Below are 27,058 nucleotides of genomic sequence, written 5' to 3'. Positions count from 1 at the left end.
ATACATCTCTAAACTTTAATAACACAACATCTTTGTTTTTACAAAAAATGGAATTCCAAGTAAGCATTTGTTCTGCTTATGAATCAAAATAAAAAGATCTCTACTCCAATTTCTTACCAAGTTTCGCAATATTTGTTTTGCAAATTATAATCCTTATGGAATTTTTGATAGACATCAGTTTTGTTTATCAACAATCTCTTGCAACGAAATAGAAATGGAGCTCACCGAATGGTTTTAATCTCGCGCTGGGTCGGCAAGAGATCGCCCTCAGTACCGTTGGGCCACACCTTGCGCCAGCGCAGATCGCTGCGCGCATCCGCCAGGTACGAGCGCCCTGCAAATAATACATCCCTCTTTTTTATCTTACCAAACTATGCCGTTAGAACTCATCCACGTTGACTTGCATAGGTTTTTAGTTGTATTGATAAAAAAAATCGTTGTTGTACCCTTAAAAACCCAAGCCGGTCCGTCAAGAGTGAACAGCATTAGTATGAGTATTTATAATTCAGTTGGGGAGCGTGGGCGGTGAACGTGAAAGCCAATGCTTTACAAGGCGGGCCATTAGCCCAGACTATCCTACCCAGCCCTTGTCTCCTACAACTCGAAGGACCCGGCGTCGTAAATGCACGTACCGTACCTGTATAAGGTTGGGAAACGCTTACTTAGAAAGACTTAGAACAACAGCAACCAATTAACTAACGAAACGAAATTCCAAATCCCCTTGAGTAACAGACGACGCCAACGTTGTTCCTCGAAAGTCCTGTGACTATAGAGTATGCCTAAACGACCAAGGATCGTGGCAGCCTTTCTGTCCGATGAAATCAATTACGCAAAGGAGCCCTCGAGCTTAGCTACTTAAAGGAGTTTGCTGATCGCCTTCGAAGTCACTTTAAACCCGGTCAGGAAATCCCACGCACACTATTACACTTACATTTGTATATCATAAAAATTGGAGAAAATTTCTTAGTCAAAACATCATATTGAAATATTGTAAAAATGTTTTTTTACAAACTTTTGGCGACCCTTATTTTAAGAACTTTAGCTTATTTATTAAATATAGATGATCAATTAATTTAAGGAGAATAAATCAGAACAAAAATTTTGTTATGTAAATAAGATAGTTTATGCCGTTTTAGCAAATATTCACTGAAACTTGGTATCTATTGTATAATTTATAGAGACATCGGGCAAATGATATCTATATCTTTATTGCATTTTTTATAAAGCAAGCGTACTTAGCGCAGACGACATACCATTTAAGAGGAAAGTCGCGGACGGCGACAAAACTTTCGTTCCACGAACTGATGATACGGAATTAGGTCAGTTTTACATTACTTGTCGTTATCAGAATTTTTATGCGTAATGTTCGCATAACGGAAACTTACCAATGAGCGCCTCGCAGTAAAGTCGCACCTCGCTCCCTTCCTCCACCCACTGGTCTTGCGAGACGAACATCGTTTTCGGCGCATCTGTCGGTTTTTCTGCGAATCGAAACGTTCCGTGAGAGCGTCCCTTTAAATATTTCGCCGAACGAAATCCGATGATGTTTAATAAATAAAGTTTAAAAAATGAAGCACAGATGGCGTTAATTGCAACGCTGATCGATAATAGTTTTCAAATCACGAACGACGAGTTCGGTTCTCGGAACTGACGTGCAAGTGCGCTTGATCAGGCACACTCGGCAATATTAGACGAGTGTCTACTGTATACAGCATGCACTTATATTAAACACTGTATATTAACTTTTACGTGGAATTCGATGCTCGTGCCAATATCGTGCTGACTAAACACCTAACGTACACTGAACTAAACTGTCCTTCGTAATATTATTAAAACTTTTGTTGGTTTTTATTACCGATGATGATATTTTTACGGTGTTGATTAAACAGGCTGCATTATGATACATGAATGTATAATAAAGGACATTACAAAAATTACTCGACACGGCACTGCCCGTTTCGTAAAACACATTATGAAAGATTAACAATAGTAACTAATGATGACTAATAAAAAAATTGTCTAATATTTCACAAATATTACCGCGATGCACAAAAACTTGCCGTACAGCTGTTTGATTACAACAATATCTAATGCAAATGTACTGATATTAAAAGGAAAATTAAAATTGTTAATTTAATTGTATGCATAAATTTATGAATTATTCAATATTTACTGTCTATAGAACGCTAGGATGTTAAGAAATTATGCAACTGTTCATTAAACATTGGATTTGGTTATTTTATTCTTTGTTTAACTAATAAAAAGTGCTGATCATTTTTAATATAAATATGCATACAAACAATTTCAAATAGTTACCAAAGTAAAAATTAAGCAAGAATGAATGAATTGAAATTTTCAACAATTTTTTAGCCAATTTCATTCAACAAGCAACATATAGTAGAATTATAGAATATGTCTTTATTGTAGCCTGCGTTTTCTTCTACTATTTCTACTACTATTTCTTCGACTACCACTAATTAAAGGGAAGATATTTAATTATAATCGTAACGGATGATATAAAACAAATAAAAAAATAAAGAGTTAATAAGTACAACTTCAGTATATATTCATGTGATGATTGTAACTTTTTAAAATTCAAATCTAAAAAATTTCCCATATTCGCCGCTGTGTAATAAAGTATTGTATTGGCGAAAGAGGAAGTCGCAATGGTCCAAACGACTTCCTGCATTAAATGTAGTTACAAAAAATAGGTTGACTCCTACAAGATTAACTAAGTTACAGTTAAAGTTCACGTACCGAGGATGTCGAGTCGCACGGTGTGAGTCTCGCTGTGTGTCTCGTTGCTAAGACGGCAGGTGTAGTTGCCGGAGTCAGAGCGAGCAGCGCGCCGTGTGTACAGCGTTTGGTTCGCCGCCTCAGGGTACAGGATCAAATTCGACACGCCCGCAGACCACGGGTATGCCACGCCGTCTTTGAACCTATGACCGAAGGAAAATGTTATGAGCGTCAATTTAAACATCAATGAAAATACAAGATTTGTGTCTAGTTATAATTAATTTTTTAAAGTGATTAAGGACTGAGCCATAAGACCATAATTCGCGCGATTTATATCCGACAGCTGTACACTTTGTGTGATTATATCATCACCATGGCTAACAAATAACGAAAGAAAACATCAATGCACATCCACCGATCCGAACTGTGCCTACTGCGAGGATTCCGGTCTTTGTCCTCTGAGAATATCCTCGTGTCAATTGTTGTCAATTGGGAGTATTTCACATTTTTATTATCGTTTTTTTCCACAAAATTAACTACATTATGTGTCACTCTGTCACTTGAACCCCACATTGGGTACAGGCCTCCCTTGGCTTAAGCCAAACTCCTCTAATCTTCACCTTCCCGGCCTTCGCCCTCCTAACTCCAAAAAAAAATTAGAGTTGTTCCGCCATTGTTACTATTTTGTCGCTCCGTCTTTGGCTTCGTTTATCCATTGGGCCTTCTCCTGTTGTTGCTTCTAGGGACCATCTTTTTCGCCTTTTACCATTCTAGATGTTCTGTCGATAACGTCACTTTTGTGCGTGTGTGAACTTAACAGCTACTATTAATCTTACACCTTATTGTCTTTTTTTCTTATTTACAGAGGCATAATAAAGGTGATTATTTTATAATACGATAGTTTTGGTTGTATTGGAAAGTACATCACACTCTTCTTGGTGATGTTATTGCTACTTGTAAAAAACAAAAATCTGTGCTTCAGCGATTAATCAAACTGAGGATTAACTCTTTCAGAAGAATTTCGATTAGAATTCCAAAATCACCTCTCAGATTCTTATGTAAAATAAATAAAAAGCTATTGAATATATATATATATATATATATATATATATATATTTATATATATATATAGAGTCTAGAGTATACTATAAGAGGTCTATGGTGTAGTGCTACAACATCTCAATTCCGGTAAAGCTGCAAATGCCCACGAACAAAAGGCATTTCATGACAAAAAATGAAAAAAAACGGTTTCAATCGCTTTCCTCTGCAACATGCAGCATGGATACGTGGCGTCTGGACACCGGAGTTGGTTCTTTTCCAGAATTACCGTGTGTGATAAGATCGATTTGGAGGCGGGTAGGTGGCGGAAATAATTCGCGGTAGCGGCTAATGGAGCGTCGTTCCAGTGCGCGACAGCAGCCGGGGACGCTCGGCTTTCGCGAAATTCATTGCTTCAAACGTTCACGAAACACAGGAAACCGCATAGCTTAAACTTCTAGCGGTTACAATCCGATTGAAGGCGCTTAACATATTATTGTTCGCAAAATTAGTGATAATACTGCACCACCTGTCTCTAACGTCGCTTTGGTGCGTAGTAACTCTTTTGTGGCGACTACGCACGGTAGTACAAAACACGTCCGTGTAATGTCGCTAAATTATTGTATAATAGATTTAAGTATATTTAAAAAAGAAACTTTAAAATATATGTACAAAATCCTGTTATAACAGGACTTTGTGCACGCTATAGCGTGAAAGATTTTTAAAAGCTTGAGAATAAATCACTCTTTAACTGCATTAAGAACATTGGTAAAGTGAGCATTAAAAAACCCGTCTGAATGTGTCGTGGGCACTTCTCAAATCAGGGCGCGTTTGGGTCCCTCGTAGTTTTAAGTTGAAATATACGGGAGCTCAATCTGATTTTAATATCTATCAAATTGGATTCTTCAGGCATTCTTCTTGATGTACACAAATCATTACTGAATGAAGAGAAGGCGCTCTGGAGTGACTTCCCTAAGAGGATAAAGCTAAACTGTTACCGGTTGCTACCGTCGGTATATGCTTCAATGGATTGTTGATATTATCGACTTCCGCCAAATTTCCGCATCTCGCTATAACTTTAGTGAAAAAAATATAGAAACATTTATAAGGTTTTCGTCAAGGTGAATTAGAATTAAACATTAAATAAGTAAGGCGCCATAGAGTGCAGAATAGACAGCCGCTGAGGGCTGAAGGCGATGGTGTGGAGACCAGAGACTAGCAAGCGCTGCGTAAAACGCCCGCCCGTAAGTTGGATGGAGGACCTTGTCAAGGCCGCCGGAAAACTAGACATAGGCGGCCGCGCAATCGGTCTTATTGGAAATCTGTGGGTTGGGGAGACCTAAGTCCAGAAATGGATGTCATATGGCTGAAATGATGATGATGAAATCAATAAATAATATGATCACTCTACAGTCCAATTTATTTATTAACTTCTTATCAGACTGTGTCAGGCTAATAAGTTTTGACAGTACGAAGTCTGGGAGACAGCAAATTTTAATATGTAAAAACTTCTGCGGCAATGTTTACTAGTGGATTTAATTACGCAAAGGCAAACATTTAATGATTACAACACTTACACGCGGCGAGCGTGTACCGCGCGAGTAGTACAGCAACTGTTTACACACGTCCAGCTCGCGCAGAGCCGGAGCAGCTGCGAATTGTTCAGCGAATCATTGCGCAAACAAACCGTCGCGCCGCGGACGGTACCGCGAACACTAAACTTTGCGGTGGCCATTTTTGAATCGAACCAAGTAAAATAAACGTCTAAACCCACGGCAGGGCCGCTACGGATTGTTTCCTCGAAGTAGTGTGAGCTACAACCGCGTCTTTCCAGGACCCGCTATTATCCACATGGATAACTCAACCGAATCTTCAACGTTTTTTCGTACATCGGATGTTAATGTATTCGCGAATCGCGAACATCGTTGCTCTACTAACAGATTCCGAGAAACCATATTAAAAGTATGTACCGGCGTATGTTTACAATATACGTGTCCCTGGGAGAACGGGGTTAATTTATTTAAAGTTTTCTAAAGAACTGGCTCTCATGGTCGGCGAAAAATTTTATAATCGAATTGATTAAGTTATACTCATCTATGTGATTTAAAAAGATGATTTGTTGATTTAAAATTACAATGAATTGGATTGTTATATGTAGTTATAAACTATTTCACGCCTCTTAGCGCTCATCTTATATTGCGAAAAATTAAAAGGATACATTCAAATCATCATAATGAATCCAACGTAAATTGTGTTGATATTTTTCTTGTTGATATTCTTGACGTGCAACAGTTGCCCTATGAAGAAGAGTTGATATTTTAAGAAGAATAATTTTTTACGATTTACTAGCGTAAAATATTACATAACTATTCATATTCATAATTCATAATATTGTTGTTCCAATAGGCGTTCATAGGCTCTTTTCAATCGTCAATTATTTTAACGTTTTAACTAGAAAGCTATCACCTGCTCAGAATGCCGGTTTGCTAAAAAGAGCCGGCCAGTAACTCAACAGTAGCTGTTTTTAAATTAAATTTAACATTGTTTAATGTATACATATCAACCCTGTAAACGAATCTACCACACATTCTATACATTTCGAGAAATTAAAAACTTTTGGATTTTTTTAATGAAGATTTATTTTTAGCACACTTTTAATTTTAGATTTAAAAATAAGAAAAGAAAGTTCAAGAAATCTTCTGAAATGTTTACCAAATTTTTGTACCTTCGAAGTATAATATTCAAAATGAACAGGTGTCGAACCGTCAACACGGAACACTCCTCGTAACGGCGACATTGTGCATGTCTGTATAGTTATGTAAAAGTTGTTCATTTTCTTACGGTAGGAGGATTCAAAGAAAGCTTTTCGAAACGGGTTCCAACGCACGCATGCGGTTTTGCCGGCGGAAATCCATAACTAAGCGAACAAGTAAAGGGAAAAGCAAATAAAAACTTCGCCGACGAGTGCGGTGCACTTTGTGGCGCTGCTCTCCACTGGCGTACGCGCTCCGGTGCGGGCCCGCTATTGTTACACGATTCTTCTGCGCCGATCACTTTAGGACAATTCCCACAGACTTTCTTTATTTTTTTTAGACATTTTTGCTACATTAAAATAGTCCTAGTATTACCTTAAATTATACATTACATCAATAGGTGTCAGCATTACAACATCTACTTGTATCAAGCAAAGACTTCAAAAGAAAGATTCCTAAGACACAGGCTTTGCGTAATTTGGGAACCTCTCATAACTTTAATATTAGTACTATTCCTTAATTTTAATAAAAATGCATTCTAGAACTTCTTATTATTTAAGTTAATAACGACAGTATTGTGTTTGGTTTATGGTACCTGTAAACATACCTGTTTGAAAATAAATAAATCAAAATTTAACAAAGACGTTCGCAGTCTAATTGTAGCCGTCAACAATCAATGTTTTATATTTCATGTGATTAGCGTAATAATTAGAAATATGTGTCTTATATAATGCTATTAATTACCATTTTAATCATATGTAATTATAGTGTAGTTATATAGTTAATGTAACTACGCTATCAATGGGGAGTAAGTTAAAGTGTTCCGAAACTTTTGCGAAAGTTTTACTGCATTCAAATGGATCCCAGATTCCAAATATAATATACAGTTTCTTCATATTTACCGCTTTAACATAACTGAGTACGTTACCTTCGAATAAACGTTAATCTTTAATGACGAATACACCGTAGCGTGAAGACTGAAGATCCCAAATAAAAGAGCACGGGATGAGGTCACCGCGGTCCGGACCGCAGCCTGCCCCGCCAGCGGGCCTTGCGAATATTTCCGAAATAACACGAACCGGTCTTTGACCCGAGTGTCGGGTTGCATTCGCCTGACGTGTAACAAATCATTCGTGTATCGTCCGAGCACAGAAAGATGATATATATTTTTTCTCTTCATTGTTTTATGCGTTTGTAGGAGGTCCATGTTTCGTAATCAACTAATAAATTTCTGTTGAATTACAAACAATGTAAAATGTTTCTTTAAATAACAATCTGTGTGAAGCTCTAGCCTAACGGTAAAGGACAGTCACGTTAGTTCGTCGTTTGTTCGTTTTGCGTTATTAACACGGTGACGGCGAACAGGAAAACATTTAAGGAATTGTTATAATATATAAAAGATTGAAGATGTGAAAGATAAAAGACATCGGTTAGTAATGGGTCAGTGTAGTGGACAATTGTTGGCACACACGGGGTGACGGTTAATGGTTTACCAGCTTTACAGGGGTGAATGTATAGCTCATTTGTCAGCAGAAAAGCTTTAAAGCTTTTATACACCTACTTCATATTACAAATGTTATTTTAATTTATTTATTCTATTAGAATGCAACCGGTCAATAACTTCTGGCAGTACAGTCTTACAGGGAGAAATAGTAAACAATAATAAATATTAATATGTACTAAATACGTGTATAATTTTGAAAATGTCATTTCTTACTATATCATTACACATACTAATCACGTTATTTATGACTTCTAAAACTATTGATTTTTGTATAAAGTATCCTGTATATTAAATATATAGCTCATACAGCCAGCGAGCAATGATTAACTTTTTACATATATTGTAATCATTGTCGATTTTACCATACAACGGAAACATATGCGCTTTTACGTTATAGTTCCTGCATAATATTTTTTTAACAAAGAAAACCGGATAGATCCTAGAGCATAGCAACATGCACTCTTTATCATGAAGGCGAGCTTAAGCTTGTACTAAGAATTGAATGTTGAAAAAAGTTTTAATTACTAAATAATTTGCAATGATAATGGCCGACAGACAATGTCTGATACTACGCACCATGTCCATGTCCGGGTTTTTGTTAGGCGAGTCAATCACCCGGCTAACGAAATAAAAAGAAACATTATTTTGCAGAAGCTTTTATTAAAGACCTTAGCCCAGTGAAAAAATAGTTAAAATTGTGTTTACAAATATAACGTTGTTCATTCTTCTTTACCTGTCCAGAGCGTTCTACTTTAGATTAAACTTTTCCTAAAGAGTCGACACAACTTCTACTTTTTCTCTTTTCCGTCAATAGACGCTTAATTTATTTTTGCATAATTAATATGTATAGTGTAATGTGTATATTATACGTATACATCTGCCTACTTGTTATCTCTGCACCACTCTAGGTTGACTAGTAGAGAATGCCTATAACGCATTAAGTCCGCCATTATTATTGTGTAACAAGAGTAAATAAATAAGTAAATATAGTAATTTTTGATGTTGTTTTAATAATAAATTGTGTAGTAAAAAGGTTTTAAAACGAATATCTTTGCCAACTTTTTTTATTATTTTCATTGCGGGCAGCTGAAGGGTTGATCTAGAGTATGCGGCTCTAGCACTTAAGTGAAATAAAGATAATGTTTGGACGCACAAAGGAAACGTCGCTAATAAGAGCCGCACGCCGACTGGAACGGTTCGGCGAAGAGGTAATTAGGGCTAGCGAGCCGACTGCGCGAAATTGACAACGCCCGAAGAAACCGGCTGTAGTAGCACCGGAGCCCTTTTGTTGGCGTTGCATGGTGATTGTTTCGGCGAAACCGCCTCAATTATAGACCTTCTTGCTAACAGTTGTCGCAGAGCACGGCCCGCTGGCTCGCATTACTCGATAATCACACGTCCGTCCGTCACGCACCGATGACAATAATAATAACGCGTCGCGTACGTTTGTGGGAAACAACCGAGATCGGCGCGATAGGCGCAGGGCTGCCGGCAACCCGGCGCTCGCCTAACCCCCTGCTCGCAATATTAAAATTACGGATTCCAACAAAGCCATGATGATTTTAACTCTTTAAAAAATATAACATGGTCTTAACGAATTTAAAAAACCAACCTTTCCGAATATACAACTATATTATACAAACTAATAAAAAATATTGCAAGTAAAACGTCATCGGTATTTAAAAGCTTATCATAAATTAAGAAAATTACAATATTTTCCGATATCAACAAAAATCTACCGCTATTGAATGAATGTTGTCCTAAGCGCAAAGCTCTAGGACCAGTTCGGCATTTTTTTTCATATGTCCATTATGAAACCTGGTGATAAAATTAGAAAATTAGGTGGCAAACACAAACTTCTGAGTACATCTCGAAACATCTGTTTCTAGCTTCAAACATTTTACATCATCTTTATTTGTTCTTACGACGTTTAATTACTAAATATTGTTATCACATGAAATACTTTCATTTATTTTCAGTGGCTCTGCGACGGGCTAATAAGTATTAAAAATAATAGAGAAACAAATTAATAAATCTATTTTATAAATTTACTAACCGCGGATTAACAAAGTAGTTATCAATTGCATTACTAAAATGAATAATTCACACTTGAAAGGCATTAAATATTTATTGAAAGATCAAGTCTGCAGCTATGTGTACTAACAAAAAATATTTTTTTGTTTTTGAACGGCACAAGTATTTAATAACATTCCACGTGTCTAAGCTTTATAGCCCAATAGCACTTTGTAGGGGTATTGTTAGTAAATTAATATCAATATACGTTAATAGAAATTGACAATTATTTGGTATAACAAAATCAAAATTATGAATATAACTTTCGGATTAGATGGCAATAAATGAATCTCGGCGGGAACTAAGGCTTTCGAGTATATAACTGAAGCGGTAATGGACTGGTCACGTTTTTACAACTGTGAAACGGCAAGTGGAAAGTGTATTTAAGCAAATGTGAGTTGTTCGTTAATGAAGCGAATAACTTCGCTAAAGAGAGGCAATAACAACGGTCCGGCATTGCTCTTACACTGCTTGCTAACATAGACCAAATCCAGTGAACATCCTTGAATCGCCGTTTCTGCTTAGGGATTGATTTCAGAAAAATAGCCTTTTTAAAAACAATTTGGCTGTGTAATACGTAAATTTTCTGCCGAAGTATACCAGGAAGGTACAGAATGAGCGAACAAGTTACAAAAAGCATATGAAACCTTTTCTCCGGGGTTTGTTGATTCGTATGTTGGTGATACAGGCAAATAAAGGCTTCGGAAAAGGCTTACCAGGTCCACTTCTTCTTTTAAAAACCACTTGGCCAATGATTATAACACCGAGAATATCATAACAAGAGAATCTCTTATCATTTAAGATATGATTAAAACTTTTCTTATGTCATGGTTGTATTAAAAGTAAACTTAAATAAAACAGGTAAATGCGCTGTTTTATAAATCATATATGACTACATCGCTGTTATAAACACCTGCAAAACAAACGCGTTTTATCTATACCATAAAAGATATTTTATATTGCATAGCTAGTATATGAGACACTATATGCTTAGAATTACGCGATGTTTCCGTGTGTAGTTATGTTGTTACGACACGCGTTCACGAGAGAATAAAAAAAGTCACAGACTTTTACAATAAGAAATGTAAACTAACTTTACGCGCCCTTTTTCTTTTTATTTGCTCCTGACTTTAAAAGAAAATCGTAAATTTATCAAACTACAAGAGTCTCAACATGATTATCACATTCGACATTAAAAAAATTATAAATACGTAACATTGACTTTTTTAATTATATCTACCCTTCCCCACCCGATTTCGGCTTGACGTTGATTTAACGGACTTCCTGTGTATTTCAAATTTACAACCAATTCGGGATTTTAAAATGAACTATTGTAAATGTAAATATAACACTAAAATTGTTTTCTTTGAGGACAACGATATGTTTATTTTATTCAACATTGGAACTTAACAGGAGCCTTATTGATCGGCAATTTTTTTTAATTTATTTTACATGCGACTCTGCTTCGCGACGTGTTATAATAGCGGGGAAAAAGCAGAAAGGAATTCCACAAAAAATATCTTATAACAATATTGATTTATATATATGTAAACAAAACAATCAAGCAACATCATTGCTAAGGATTCTTATCATTTCGCTTACAAAGTATGTATCTGAAATAATTTACCAATGTATATGTGATTGGAATATGTTTCATTAATTACAGTTTACGAACGAAAAAGTGCGTACATTTATTTTTTGTTTTCGTAAAAATTTAACATCAAACCTAAAGCAAAAAAGTCGCAACTGTTGAAATCGTTTAAAAAGTCGTATCATTTTTGCGCTTCGTATAGCAAAGTAATTAAAGCGAGTCGGAATTCACGGCTAAAAACTTCAAAGCGTAGATGCACGTAGGAAATATACGGCAGGGTTTTTACTGTACCTTTATTCTCTACAAGCATTACATTTTAATTCGCTTTTAATTTGTATTGCTTTTAAAGGGGTAATTACCACTGATGCTTAAATTAATTAGACGTCAGACAATCATATACGAAACTTACTTAGTCATTTCTCTCTTAATTATTTACTCTTTTGAACTGTTATAGATTTAGGTATACTCAAAAGTCTTTAAACATGGTGATTAGTTATAGGTGTAATAGCTTTAAAAGATTTTTTGAAGCGAGTTTTGTAATGATTCTAATTTCATACGAATACATACAACGCATCAATCAATATTATTGTAATGTGAATGAATACAGATTTGCAAACGCCTGCTTAGGTATAAAGGGTCGCGGTGGCTCGATCTGTAACGTTTACGTGTTTTCACATTCTTGTTACAATACTTTATTTATACAATACATATATAATGATTAACGTTCACAGGCAGGTGCTAAATAAATAAACCAATTCCAAGTACTGGAAACACAAAATGCAAGACTTGACGGGGGGGACCTATTTCTTCTGTGTTTTTAATCGTAATTACTTAATAATTTCTGGGTTATTGTATGGAATTAAATGATTAAGTAACATGTTTATTTTTCTAGTTAAAATACATCTGAGCCTTTAAAAATTTTTCAAGAATTTTATGAAAATACGATAAAAAATTGTTATATGTAATCAAATGGTTCCGGGCTGATCGCTTGTATGAAATCTCATGTTAACGTATTCAATGTTCAGCACGATTAAAGCAATAAAGTTGTACGGTTGCTCTTTACATCAAATATGGTAAGATGCAATTACCTACGCAATTATGTATGTTCTTTCGTCCACATTAATAAAATAGTAGTTTACTGAATAGTTTTATAGCTTACGGCTTTTTGTAGTATAAACTAATTAAATCATTTCACATTTAGATCGTAAACCTTAAAAATATTGATTTGTAAGTAAAACAAATAATGCCCATCTACTGAAGCCACTCGTTGACGAATTACCTGGCTCAAACTTCTTGCACCATGAGATTCCCTCAATTAAAAGATAACATGACGCGTGTTTAAGGTTAGCAGTATTTCAGAGTGTTTTAGCTAGGTAAGTGTACACGCTTCCTATAGGAAAGGACATAAAATAGAATTGCGATCGTCGAAGCATTTTTATACTTGTTACGGTTTAGGATTTTGCTGAGGAAATGTCAGTGTAAGAAAATGCAAGCCCCGGCCGAGGAGAAAAAACGCTAAGTAGCAGAACAGGTGAGTCGACAAAGAGATCGACGCGGCTCATTCTGCGAACGCTGACCGATACATTCCCGTTCTTTTGCAAGTAACAACGCGCTTTGATATTTTGCTCGACGCATCACACCGACCATCAATTCCATTGGTATGACAATATCAAAAATCGTTTTAATAATACAATTTTAAACAACACAATGTTGAAAGTAACACATTCGAAGACAACGTTAATCTTAAATAAAAAGAAGTAATATAACATTAATTGAGTTTATCCATATCGACCGTATAGAATTAAAGTAAAGAAAGTTTTCGTAATTCTGAGTTGGGTGCAAACAGTAAAGAAACTTCAGATACGAAAAAAAAATAATGATTTCAATATTATATCTGATCACCTCGTCCTACATAATGAGGTATATTTAGGAAGCGATTCGTGTTGAACGGGTCGATGCGTCACGGAGCGAACGCCGAATCGTCTAAGATTTGCAACGGCCCGATATCTTCCTGGAACATCGATGATCTAACCTCATTTCCAACGAGAGCTATTATAATGACCGATAAAAAATTGTTCAGTTTCATAGTCAGCAACTATATTGCAGTAACGCAGACTTCCAGTAGAAAACAAGCTGTTTTTGTTACGAGCGAGTATGGTTGTCACTTCTTTGAACCCCGCTAAGATAGGAAGTGGAGACGAACCAGTTTTACGCATTGTTAAAACGTTCCTTGTTTAATTGATGTCTGTGTTATCTGTGGCATCGCCGCAGCCGTAAAAAATATATAACATTTTCCTTCAACTAACAGAATTACATGAGTGCATAGAAGTTGTCAAAAGAATACGAAAGCGGAGTGACGTATTCAGCATTCAGCAGAAAATAATTTTTACAAAAGTCACTAGAAAATTATTATGTCATGTACTTATTTGTCCACAGTATCTGATCGTCTGGCCCATTTTAAGTTTAAACATCTTAAAGTGAAGAAGGTGAATCTTAAATCAAAGCACTTAAAAAAGTAATTTTTCATGAAGCCTGTTTTGGACTTAGCAGCGTGCAAAGACAGTGGTTTTGTAAATAAAGTCTGAAAACATTTTCTAACAGTTTAAGTAATACGATAAGTATAATGCGTTGGTTTTTCCATATCTTCGCGATCCATCAAACTTCTTGTAAATTCCCGTGCACTTATATAAAATAGCAAGTTGTGTAAAGCATTGAAAAACCATAGAGAGGAAGACAACAGTTTACGTTTGCGGCCCGGGTGTCCAGGGAATGTTTTCCAGAGGCGCGTAACGACGCGTCCCGGAACAGCCAGGTGGCTTTTGCTGCTTCGTAAGGGCAAAGAATGCTGCCAGCTGAGCGGGGCCTGGGAACACGCCGTCCGTCTGCTCTAGAGGATTGCTACACATCTATAGAACTCGATTCAGGCAGCCGATAACGGCTTTCCTAGTAAAGCTCGTTATGCTTTACTTAGAAACTAAATCACTACAATGATGTTGCATTACCAGACAAAGAGTAGAAAAACGAAATTATTTACTTTTTTTATAAACTGGAGCTAATAAAATTGCAAAAAAAAATTAGCCCCAAATAAAGTCACTTCCGCTCAAACGGATACGGTAGTAGCATGAAGCTTTCGTATTGATATTCGGTGAGTGTTGTTATAATCGGAAACAGGAAGCGTTCGTCGATTGTCTAAAGAAATCGTAAAGTACGTGGGACGTGACGCAGGCTTCGCAGGCAATGCTACTTCGCAACTGTCGCTACGGCGATGATAAAACTAATGCCACACGCTCGGCAGAACACTTGCAGCCGTCTAATCTAATCCAATAACAGGCATTTAACATTCGGCAGCCGATCGCGGTTTCTTGGCACTCCGTGAAACTGCAAGTGCAGAAGAATTTATTATAGCTGTGGGTCACGCGACGAATGCTAAATAGGCGGGCAGACACTCTGTTGTCCGTGCGTGCTCCGCCGACGGCCGACCGATTGTGCGAAATATTAAATATTCGATTCCGCGAATCGGCCGGAAATGGCTCCTTCATTATGCACGACGGGTGCGGGGAATGATCGACTCGGATGGCTCAGGCGCCGACCCCGCTCAGTCGCAATGCGCCGATAACACCCTTCTGATATGCACTTTCCTACTAACAAAGGTCAAAGAAAAATGCCCTCTTGATACTGAGAAGCTAAGACGCTTTAAATCAAAATTTACACTCAAAACTAAAAGTAGTATGACGTTAATAAAGGACCCTATATGAATACATGTAAAAAAGTATAAGTTATTCAGACATAATGTGCGCGGTGCGTAATGTATGTTGGCCACCACAGTAGATAGACGGTCGGACGTGCGGGGCACGATGAGCGCATAATAAAGCCCTCGCGAGAACCGAGACCGCTGTCAAGATGCTCCCGCGATAACGTGCATTTCAATTTACTTAACTCTTTCGATTAAATAAATAATTGACAACGTTGTTAAACATCAGCTATAAATTAAATCGTACAAATGTACGAGGACTGCGCTCGCGTGTCGGCGCGGACGGGAGACGACTACAGCCTGCGGACCTGCGCAGCACCCGTTCGTCTTCTCACTAATCATTCATGTACCGTCGACTTCTGTCTTTAGTCTTTCTAAGAGCAAATGCTACATGCGGTTACGTTTTTAACTTTCTCAAACAATTCAATACCTCAGCGGTTGGCTCGGTTTGTGAAATGCAAAACCTATTACAATAATAGAAACATTATGTAATCATAAAATTCTAATACAAACTCATCAAAATTCTTCATTAATTATAAGTCGTAAAGTGAAGTTTATAATAAATTCAGTAAGGCACTGACGAAGCAGTTATCTATAACAATGGACGGCTTGAAGTACGCAACGCCCGGTTTGATCGAAGTGATATTTCTCGGAATATTTAATTCTGAACATTAAAAAAGCATGTAACCGCCTGCGTATGCAGCGACATTTTTGAAGTATGTCTTAAACAGAATAGGAATATAATTACAGAGGTATAATTAGTATAAAATAAAAAGTTGCGCGCGTTGAGTGTTCGTGTAGTCAACCCGGACTCGGATCCCTGCCTACGGCGCGAGCAAAAACCTGCAAATCAGGATCGTTGGCAACCCTAATTGCGGGCATCGTTATTATTAAATAACTGAGGTGTAATTAAAGCGCCGAGTGGAGTACGGCTCTTTTATGAGAAATATATACCGCTCCGGTGTTGTGTACTTCGTATGTACTCGTATTCATACTATTTTTTAGGTTTAAGAATCATTTATTCTAAATAAGATTACAATGATCATTTACCAAAATAAAAAAATGTTTTAGCATAATTCGTAAATCTTCCGTTTGTTACGGGCCAGGGTATACAGAATGTATATTATAAACAGCAGTACATTTAATAAACAGTGTCTCGGTCAATACCTAAAAACAGCCATTATCTAAGACTACTTACTGGTATTTCACCCATATCTTTCTTAATTTCGTAATTCATAAACGAAATTAGAAGCATAAAAATAATAACGTGGATTAAGTTTTATGCTAGATGGGATGAATTTCCGTTGATCACTATAGTTATAGAAATAGAAATCATTAGCGGGCAAAAACGGAAAAGGAAAAAACACGGTATTTTCGGGTTACGTCACTAGACAAACGTGAGTCAGTTGGGTGATATTAGGATATTATCAGGCTTGCGGATCTTGCGCCTATCGCCGTTGTTGACATTGCGGTTTATATAAACCAACCATTATGTTTACTATAATTAAATTATACTAAAACTTTATTAACGTATGTCATATTAAGAAACTATTACAGTATTTATTTCAAAAGAGAATCTGAATATTTTTAACAAAGTGAAACTTACTCAGATGAAAAAAAAAATCCTAAGAATATTTGTTTTTAATTATTAAAAAGTAATTTCTATAACTTATATAATGGTTACCGAACACAACTGTTATTATTAGATGCTAATTTTAGTTTTGCGATATATAACGGATGCGAATCGATATTCAATTTTATATATTTTCTGACAATCGCAGCTTGCAACACGTTTCCTTCTATATTAAACTTTAAGATGTATTTTGTATATTTAAACTTTTTAAATTTGAAAATTGTTTCATGAAATAACAGTAAAAGTTTTAACGCTTATTACTAATTATAGTATAAATAAGTTTTCAAAAAATTGAGTCGATTTATGTGACGAAAACATGGAACAAATATTCAGCAAATATTCGTTTTCGCTTTAAGTGTGAAAGTTTATGTTTGAAAGCGCAACGAAATGTAAAGAATTCGGTGTTTGAACAATCAATATTTAGCTATGTAAATCACTAAGAATATAGAGAATGAATGGACATTTCCCATTCAAACCGTGGAGAGGACAGTTGTAAAAAAATGTAGCAACCGATACCAGGAATGCGACACCTCATAGGAGGTCTCCGGGCAAAGTTCAATATTTATTTAAGAGGTGGGCCCGGGGGGTGCGCCGCGGAGCGGGGGAGGAATCGGCGCAGCGAGATGCTGTCCGAATGTTAATTTTCACGATGAAGCCATTTGTCAGACGTGAACAGAAGGCATAAGGAGCGTGCTACATTTCTCGAAACCCATACAAATCGATGATCGTGCAACGCCTATTGCTGCATCAATTATTATGCGATATTCAAGAATCAGTATTTCAATTCGGATCTGTTCAATGCTTCGACACGACGTCGCGCCATGTGAATTAGTACGCGACGCGGGAGCAGCCCAACCGATATTATTATTGTATTAAATTGCCACAGGTTACGACTGCGCACATCTGCTTGCAAACGACTATCGCTTAGAGTGCTAATCAACAAAACCATTTTGCGATACTAAATATATTTTGAACTTTAGCAAAATTATTACATATTTTGTAAATAACGATTGTTCCTATGCAATAGTGTGATAATGGATAGTGGTCTGTAAAACTTTAATTGATAAAATTTTTATGTATTTACAGGCAGGATTATTGGTTCCATTGGATTATTGATTATTGTTATCAATTATTGTATGACACACCCTATTGAAAAATCAATGATTTCAGATATTACAGATAATATAATGAACGTAATTACTATGATGTAAGAAAAAGTGTTTTCCATACATTAATTATTGTTTACTATAAACACTGTATATCTGTACCTGCATTATTTTACTATTTTTCTAAGTGATCACTATACAGGTGTGAAAGCTTTAAATCTTTCTAAAATAGATTTACATACAATGACATTAGCCTATTTAATTTTATTTTATTTTACCAGTCATTCTATATATACACATAAGATTTAAGCCTTTGTACTGACTAATGACGATATCTTCGAAACCTTTTAAAAATTGCATGAAATTCCGCCCGCAAGGGGCTTAAGGGACGTACATTAAAAATGCATATTTTCAAACTATAGCGCTTATATGTATAAAGCTTGGCTAAAATATTTTTAACTCAAAATTCGTGACAACTAGTTCTTTATTATTAATAAAAGAAATTACTAGGAACATAAATGATACCTAAATAATTTGGTTTATCGCACAAACAATTTAACACTGTAATACAAGTACTGTCTAAGTAAGCAGTAGTGTCAGTTGCGCGTTCAGACGCTGATGGCGCGCAGGGTGGTCCTCAAGATAAAATATTCTACCTACGAACGTTCTAATGAGTGCCATTCATGTCGATAGACAATCCCAACTATAAGGACGACAATCGGAGAGTAAGCGAGCTCTCAGGCACGCATGTTGACGTGTTGTTTGAGGTGAAAGGTACACGAGACGTCAAGACATCGGCGTGTGAACCGCGCACCGGGCGTGGAACGTCGCATTTCGACAAATTGTAGTTTCAACGTCATGACATAGACGTATGGTTGTTTTATTTAATGGAGTCACAAACTTATTCTCACGTCTAAATCCTTCAGTTTTTATTTGAAAGTATTATTTTACGCACGGTTATTATATAGCATGAATCTAATGATTTTTTGAAAAAAAAATCTACTAACCTTCCTTTCCTTATAAAACAAAAGATTATAAAACAGAAATATTTATTATGTTGCGAAATTATACTGAAGTTTTTATTGCTATTTTTTTACACGTTTTCTTTTATGTGGTTCATGTCGAGAGGACAAAAACAGATGAATGTATGTTAAAATAATTGTAATAATAGAAAGCAATATTATTTGAATATTAAAAAAGATCGCTTTAAGAATAAAAAAAAGACCTGATTAATTCAGTTTTATTTTATGCTTTCGTTTAGACAACAGTAAGGTACTTATGCAGAGAAAAGTGGATAAATTATGAGAAAAATAGAAAAAACAAATCGTCACTTTACCTAAACAAACCACAGACTAAATTAAAAATCTATACACTAAGAGGTACCATTAAGCATAACGGTGTAGATATAATAACATTATTTTTAGTCTTCTTATATTCAGGCATATAGAAGTTCATTGCAAGGCATAAGCTTGCGTCAAAGGTCGCCATGATGACCGGTCTTACGTTGCCAGCATCCAGTGACCCCCCCACAATCTTAAACATATCATCCGTCTACGAAATTTAGAGTGTACGATACGATTTATTATCTTTGAACAAGTTTTACTTTTTCTATTGGATTGATCTGATTGACGAAATCTATCAGAGCAACTAATTATGCAGGGTGATTGATTATAAGTGCAAACACTTTAAAGGAGGGAACTGATGGCTCATTTCACTGTCATTTATTATTTGAGATATTTCATCCATAATTCAATTGTTTGATTATATAGCAAGAAATGCAATGATTATGCAGCAAGAAAAGCTTTTTTAAAAGTCGGATTACTACATATTAAAATAAATTATTCTTTAATACCTGTCCCAGCAAATTTTGTACCGCTACAAGTTTTTCGGCTGTTGCATTACAAGATAAAATAATTAAGTCATTTCAGAATGATCACTTCATGCTAGGTGGTTGGAATTAATTTTAATTCCAACTTATATAATAATTAATAATTTTGTTGAAAAAGGCGCTACGCACCACTTAAATTTTTTACACTATTAACCAATCACTCTGTATTTTAGATTAAGTAAATTTATTATCTTTATATATAATTATGTATGTATAGAATGAAGTTTCGCAGTTATAAGCTGCTAATATAACTCAATTTTAGTCGTAACCGTAATAATTACTCGAAATATTCCTATCCAAACAAAAGACTACATAGTAAAGAATATCTGTAATATATCTATGTTATTTTGTCCTTCACAGTATATGGGCGTAAGAGTAACGTTCCGCTTAATTTGTGGGCGTGTATAAAGCGTGGGACAACGTCGAACAGTCTAGCTTGTTCAGGACATAATTAGTACTGCATTCTCTTGCGTTCCATTGGTTTTATGACTGTAAGCAATTATAAGACAAAAAATTGTCAAGCCTTTAAGTGCAGATAAAATAATTTAAAATTAGCTCTGTTAAATTCCTTCTAATGCTACTATATTTTGTAGTTCCAATGGTGGGAAGAGATTCACTCATTCTGTTTCTCCTTTTTAGCCGATACACGTTCACTGCAAGGCGTTGTTGTGACGTTAATAAAACAGCATTTTAATTAACTATAACGTTATTTTCATTCCTTTCAAGCCCAAAGCTAATAGTCGGTTTAGATTCAAACTTAGACTTGAATACGAAATTCATAATCAAACCATAAATGAAAGAAAATGCCCACGCTGGATACGCCGTTTCGCTTCGTCACAATTATGGGCATACATGGCATTACGTTTAGTTAACTTTTCCGGACGTTAAAACTTTATTTTCCTGAAACAGAGTTCGCGACATTTTGACTGTGTTTATAGGCGTTCTCAACGCATCGACGATTTAACTCTAATTCTTACATAGGCTTATAATGTCCTGGTTTTAGATTTTAACCACTTTTGTATAACTAACCTTTTTTTTTCATTTAAACAGAATTTCTTTAGATTCAGTTCCGTATTGCTTTGTTAAGAAGTGGCGTTCTATTCGTACGAGATTAGTTACTCGTTTTACGATGTTAGAAGATCAAATCTTCAGTAAGTCGCATGGTATACATGCCTATCCGCCATTTGATAACCAACCGGTCTCATCGAAGACGAGGCCGGATCACTAGGGACCCAAAACCCCGATCATACTAGATGGAATTGCTAGTTTCTTCCGACATTTTTCTATTAGCTCTAAAGTTTTCCAAAGTGTTACTAGTGATATCAACGGCAACAGCAACCGACCATGTCGAGGACCGGCTGTCTCGGGTGTCTTTGTATCGGAATGCTATTCGGGTATCATTGAAGAGTGACACAGTCGTAGCAAAGGTCGCCAAGAAACCTTTGTTTGTGAAGGCTCTTAAGCGTAGTAGTAAAAATAGTATGTCGTCGGAGAAAAGGAGCACACCTTTCTCCGAAAACCGAGTAGGTGACAATTAGTCAATACAAAACTTCAGGCGACGCATCAGACGTAGATTTTTATTTAGCCTATTAGCTCGCGGATCCGTCCGAAGAAGCTAGAAAATCCAGAATGGCTAACAGTGTCCAGCACCAATCAAATATAAGTAGTAAAATATAAATAGTTACTCCATGCAGCGTCCACTGTAGCGATCTAGGAGCTCGTCAGCCTCCCAATCCAGTAAAACAGTTGTATATAGCTCCTCTCATTGAACTTCGCTGCCTTCAAAAAGCACTTAGGCTAGGCGCCTCCTGCGTCCTGCCACGTCAAACCCACAAAATCTATAACTGACGTTTAGGCAGCTGCAGAGTCCTTTCCAAAAAAAACGTACGTATATACATAAATTATATTTGTGAAATATAAAGCATATTTATTAAAATATATAGTTAAAAATATGCAACATATTGGTAAAAAAACTCTGTATATTATATTTTGCAACATTTGAGTGTTTACGCGTAACCGTACTTATGTTTATGAAATGAAAATAACTGCGTAAAATTTATTAACAATCTGTTCATACATATTTTGTCTATAGTTTAAATTTAAACTAATTAAGTGATGTATATTATTATAGATAACGCGTTATACAGTTATTCATTAAATTTTGTTTCTGTATAGCTAGCATAGTTTGTGTGCAAGCTTTTGGTTTTAAAACCAGCTGTTTTACACTTATAGTTTCATAAAAAAAAACACATTTATATGCTGACCAAAAAATACATTTTATTCTTCGGCTTAACGCTCATTAAATCGGATTGATCGGAATTCAATCCATTACTGAGATTTCGAACAAATGACGGTTCACAGCTAATTTAAATAAATTGGTATTGGTTATATATCGGCTTATTTAATGTACTTTCGCATTAATATGCAATAGCGATGCTATTCTTATATTCACGTAGCTTCGAGAGGATTGTCATTGAATTCCACATGTTGAGTATTCTCTATGGCAACTCCAATACTATGCGACTAGCGCATATTAAACATTTATTGTTAGAGCCATCGGCCCAGCAAATTATATAATCGATTAACTTTTGATATAACTTACAAGCTACTGGTTTAATAAGTTTAACTGGAATAGAGGAAACGCATCCTAGTTAACTTTACGCGTACAAGGCGAATGTTTTCACGTGTAAAAGCTTTAAAGAGTTAATAATGTATAGCCCATTTGCTGCCAATTAATATTTGATATACCCCATCTAAAATCGATAAATCAGAAATAATAAATGAAATAACGCTTTAAACACTTTTAAGCATTTTTAAAATTCGTATTGCTACGCATTAAAATTAATTACTGGAATTATTTTCCCCTGCAGACTTCGTACTGCCAGAAGTTATAGGCTTGTCCTATTCCAATAGAAAAACTCAATATATTTCAGAGTGATCATTTTATATAAGGTGGTAGGAAATAGATTAAAAAGCTTTAAGGCTTTTTACTGACAAATCAAAATTTACTCTTTTAAACCTTTTACATCTAGAATCAACACCTCAATAATACACTATGTATTGAACAAAACTTTACCGTATTCATTAAATAATCTTACTGGTTATTGAGGGTACCACTTAATTTGAATGTGTTAAATCTATTAAGCGCGTGGTAATAAACTTAAACAGGTTATGCAAACACTTAAGACTCGAAACGGGTCTTTGGGGTTGAAGCTCTATGACCTCGGGGTTCCTTGTAACATAGTTCTGAGCTGCTAGTACAAAAATTTATGACCTTTGCTACAATTAAACCAATAATTAAATATGTTTAATATAATATATCAATAAATATATTTTATAATAAAAATAATTATAATTTAAACATTATGAATTAATAAAATTGAATATAGATTCAGCAATAGAAATTGCATTAACAATTTTTATTCTAAAAACGGTTCTTTAGACATCGTACCAGCTGTCGTCCTAAAGCAGCTGTGAAATATGAGAACAAAAAATATTGTATTGTAAACGTTGTATTCGAAATAAATACGAAAAGGAAAATAGACAAACAACTGTACAGATTTTATTTTAGATAAGGATTACAGTCAAGGAACGCTGTCACTTCACTGTTATATTACAAATAAAGCACGTACACCCACGTGCCTTACACGTGTGTGTACGTGCTTTATTTAATACTAGCATTGACCTTTTATAGCAAATATGCTTACTAATGAAGATTTTGTTTAAGTTTTCTTCTAGTTGAACTGAGCACTTGGTATGAATCGATCCGGCCCATTATCATCATCATCATCATAGCAAAGGCTTCCCACAAAGATTGCTACTACAGCTGGTCCTGCGCTACCCCTATCCAGCTACTTCCCGCGACCTTATGTGGTACACCTAGTGCTAGGTTCACCCACGTCGCCGGTGCATTCGTCAACAAATATCACCGCACTATCTTGCACAAAGATCCCAATAAAACTCTAAATACCACTATAAAACCATTACAAAAACACTCTAAATTATGTGTCACACTAATTATAAACTAAATGGTTACGCATAAGCTTAATGTATTTTTAATCATCCGAAGCTTTTAACGAATTTTAAATGACCAATACCTTTTTAACTTTACATGTAGCAAATTTTTATCTAAGACTATGTCATTGCACACATGAAACCCAAAAACGAAAAACAAATATCGGAGACGTTCTGAATTTAAAAAAGGCAAAACTTAATTTAAACAACTGCACCCGTTTTAATATTCAGTTTGACATAGCACGGACTTTTTCAAACGGCGATAAGAACGAATTTGTAAAACAAAATGGGTACCCTACCTGTGCAGCTTAAACAATATAAGACCGGACTTTTAAAGTAATCGGCTCACTAAATCGAGTCGTTTTAACATGTCAGAACATGCCATCGTTGTTTTTTTGTGAGAACACAGTGGGTCGCCTATAGATTTGTACACTTTATGGCCACTTCATTAAGGGAATCCGAACGGTCGTTTCGAGCGCCTTTATTGACACATCAAACAATTTGCAAAAGCATAAAAAGCCCATTGTTTACACTTTTTTTATTAGAGCCAAGAAAATATTCACCATCTGCTATGTATTTTTTGAAAATATACAAAATAGACATTAAAATTTGTTAATTAATGGTCTTTTTTGTGTTATGAATATAGTCGCGTAGCGTAGCGAAGTGTTTAAATTAAAATATTCAATTTAAAAAAGAAAGTATAAAATAACAGGTAAAAGGCACACTAAAACCTATTAAACGTCCGTGTTCGATAAATTGTACGAAAAACAACTACGTAAGAGACATGATGTAAAACCATTTATTTACAATTTATTAATTCAAAATATATAAAATGATTTTGATAATAACTTCATTAAAATAATATTTTGCAGAGAAAATATTAAGACGTAATAGAACAGGGAACCATGAAGCTTGTAACGGATGACGCAAACCGCTGCATAGCTGCACGGCAATCGCGCGGAAGACGACAGCGGGCGATGCAGACTAAAGGGCAGGGGGAGTAAAGGGAAAAGAGGAGGGAGCGACGAAGGGTGAGGGGGGCAGGTGAAGGCAGCGGCGTGCAACAAAGCGCCTTCCCGGAACCGCCACAATACAGGTTTGCGGCGACGTGCGATACCTTCGCAGATACAGGCGACCGGCCAGGTAATGCACTCGGCCCTTTTGTCAACCGAATCGTCGCACCGAACGGTACTTTGACCGTCGTCGACGCACTAGACATCTTCAAAATTGCAACAGCCTGATTCATTTATGCAATCGGTAAACGCAAGTATTTAAAACAAACGCAGTCTAAATATTTTGGTACATATTTTGTAAAATGGTGAAGAAACTTTTTGTGGAAAATTAATAATATCTATACTCCCTGCCGCCTAGAACCCACGGAATCTACAAATGCCATTTTGACAGCAAGTTCAGTCTATAAAAATAGGCATGCAATAAAGTCTTATAAAAGAAATAACATAGGTAGTTATAAGAAAAAGTTTTCAAAAACGTATGAAACTTCTTCAATAACTAGAAAACTGCAGAAACAATTGTCTAATCATTATCAATGATGTCCGATTATTACAATTATTCCAAGTAGACGCGGTCAAAGTGTGTCAATGTTTTAACAAGAATGAATAACTAATAAAATGACCACGAAGTGTGTATAAGAATTCGTTCTTAAACTCTTCAACTTTAGTAACAGTGACGACAAATTAAAACAGTTTAAAATTTAAAACAATGAAGAATCGTCATTTGCTATTTGTAACTAATGATTGTGAAAAGATTACGTAATTTATTTTTAGAATTAAACTACGTTGCGCTCAAAATCGTTTTATAATGTCTCAGGAAGATTTTTCATATTTAAAATTTGTTTCAGCCAATAGACTTCCACTGCAGGGCGTAAACCTCACCAAAAGATATCTGTGGGGAGATATACCATTAACACCTCGCCACGCTTAGCAGTCACTACGATTGGCAACCATAGTGGAATATTATAGTAACTAAGTGTAACTAAGAGACTTGTTTGTTAACAGTGAAAATCCTAAATAATAAGTGCACGAAGTGTGAATTATAGAAGATTATATGTCGAAAATCGAACCCGCGACCGACGATTGCGAGTTTCAGTCCTCTACAGCTTGGCTTCCAGTGCTCTATAAATAAAAATCATTACCATTCAATTCTATCTTACAAAGAGCTAGTGAGCATTATGGCAATATATATTGACCTTGGAGATAAAAATATCAAAACCTTTTACTTGCAATTACATCATACATAAAATGTGGAAAAAAGAGAGCTTATTACACTTAGATACACTGGTAGGTACCTTAAAAAAACTAACTTAAAAATCTTATAAAGTAAATCATCTTTTGACGTTCGAATATACTTTACTAAGATTTTAAAATACATTCCCTTCGACATACTTAGATTTGTATATAGCATGCTGCTAAAACTATTGGATTAACTAAACAAAAATATATTTAGATACACTCATATACAGAATGATTAGTTATAGGTGGTTTTAAATGTGCTAAACATTCATAGCAAGTTAGCCAAAAAAAAAAACTTTAAATCTTACACCTCCTGTCAATGGGTCTGAAATATGTCATATCTGTTATTTGTTTCCACGTGAATGTGATAGGCCAACAACATCAGGCAGATAGTAACCAGTTATTAATGTAGTAATGCGAATTTTGGACACGATTTTACTTTACTATATTTTTATTGCGTTATTTATTATTCTTGAAACCATTTATTCTTGGATGGGGTGTTCTATTCATTAATTGACAGCAAATGAGCTATATATTGACCTCTTTAAATGTATCCAAAAAATATTTTATTGATAGACAGCGTGATAAAACTTCCAGATTCACGCGTATCAAGATGATGGGAAGAGCCGCTGTGTAAAAGTAAAAGTGAGGTAATAAAATAAAACTCGGGCCGGCAACTCGTTACGGCGCATAGGCACTTCAGATTTATGGCGGACCTCGCG

General features: G+C 35.5%; 1 protein-coding gene across 2 annotated transcripts in view; it reads right to left on the bottom strand.

The window, feature by feature from the left end:
- LOC137929312 (uncharacterized) overlaps nucleotides 1-27,058 on the bottom strand; it is a 48,266-nt gene that overhangs the window by 5,919 nt on the left and 15,289 nt on the right. For both annotated transcript variants that reach the window (XM_068772190.1, XM_068772191.1), the window contains exons 3-5: nucleotides 2,758-2,939; nucleotides 1,386-1,481; nucleotides 226-334 (exon numbers count right to left, since the gene is read on the bottom strand). In XM_068772190.1, the coding sequence (XP_068628291.1) occupies nucleotides 226-334; nucleotides 1,386-1,481; nucleotides 2,758-2,939 (387 nt within the window). The remainder of the gene's footprint in view (nucleotides 1-225; nucleotides 335-1,385; nucleotides 1,482-2,757; nucleotides 2,940-27,058) is intronic.

This window comes from Battus philenor, unplaced genomic scaffold (genome assembly GCF_028537555.1).
Source record: "Battus philenor isolate CCGP_79_NKW_IND1 unplaced genomic scaffold, ilBatPhil1.0.hap1 SCAF_5, whole genome shotgun sequence".
NCBI lineage: Eukaryota > Metazoa > Arthropoda > Insecta > Lepidoptera > Papilionidae > Battus > Battus philenor.
This window is presented reverse-complemented; position numbering and strand designations above follow the sequence as displayed.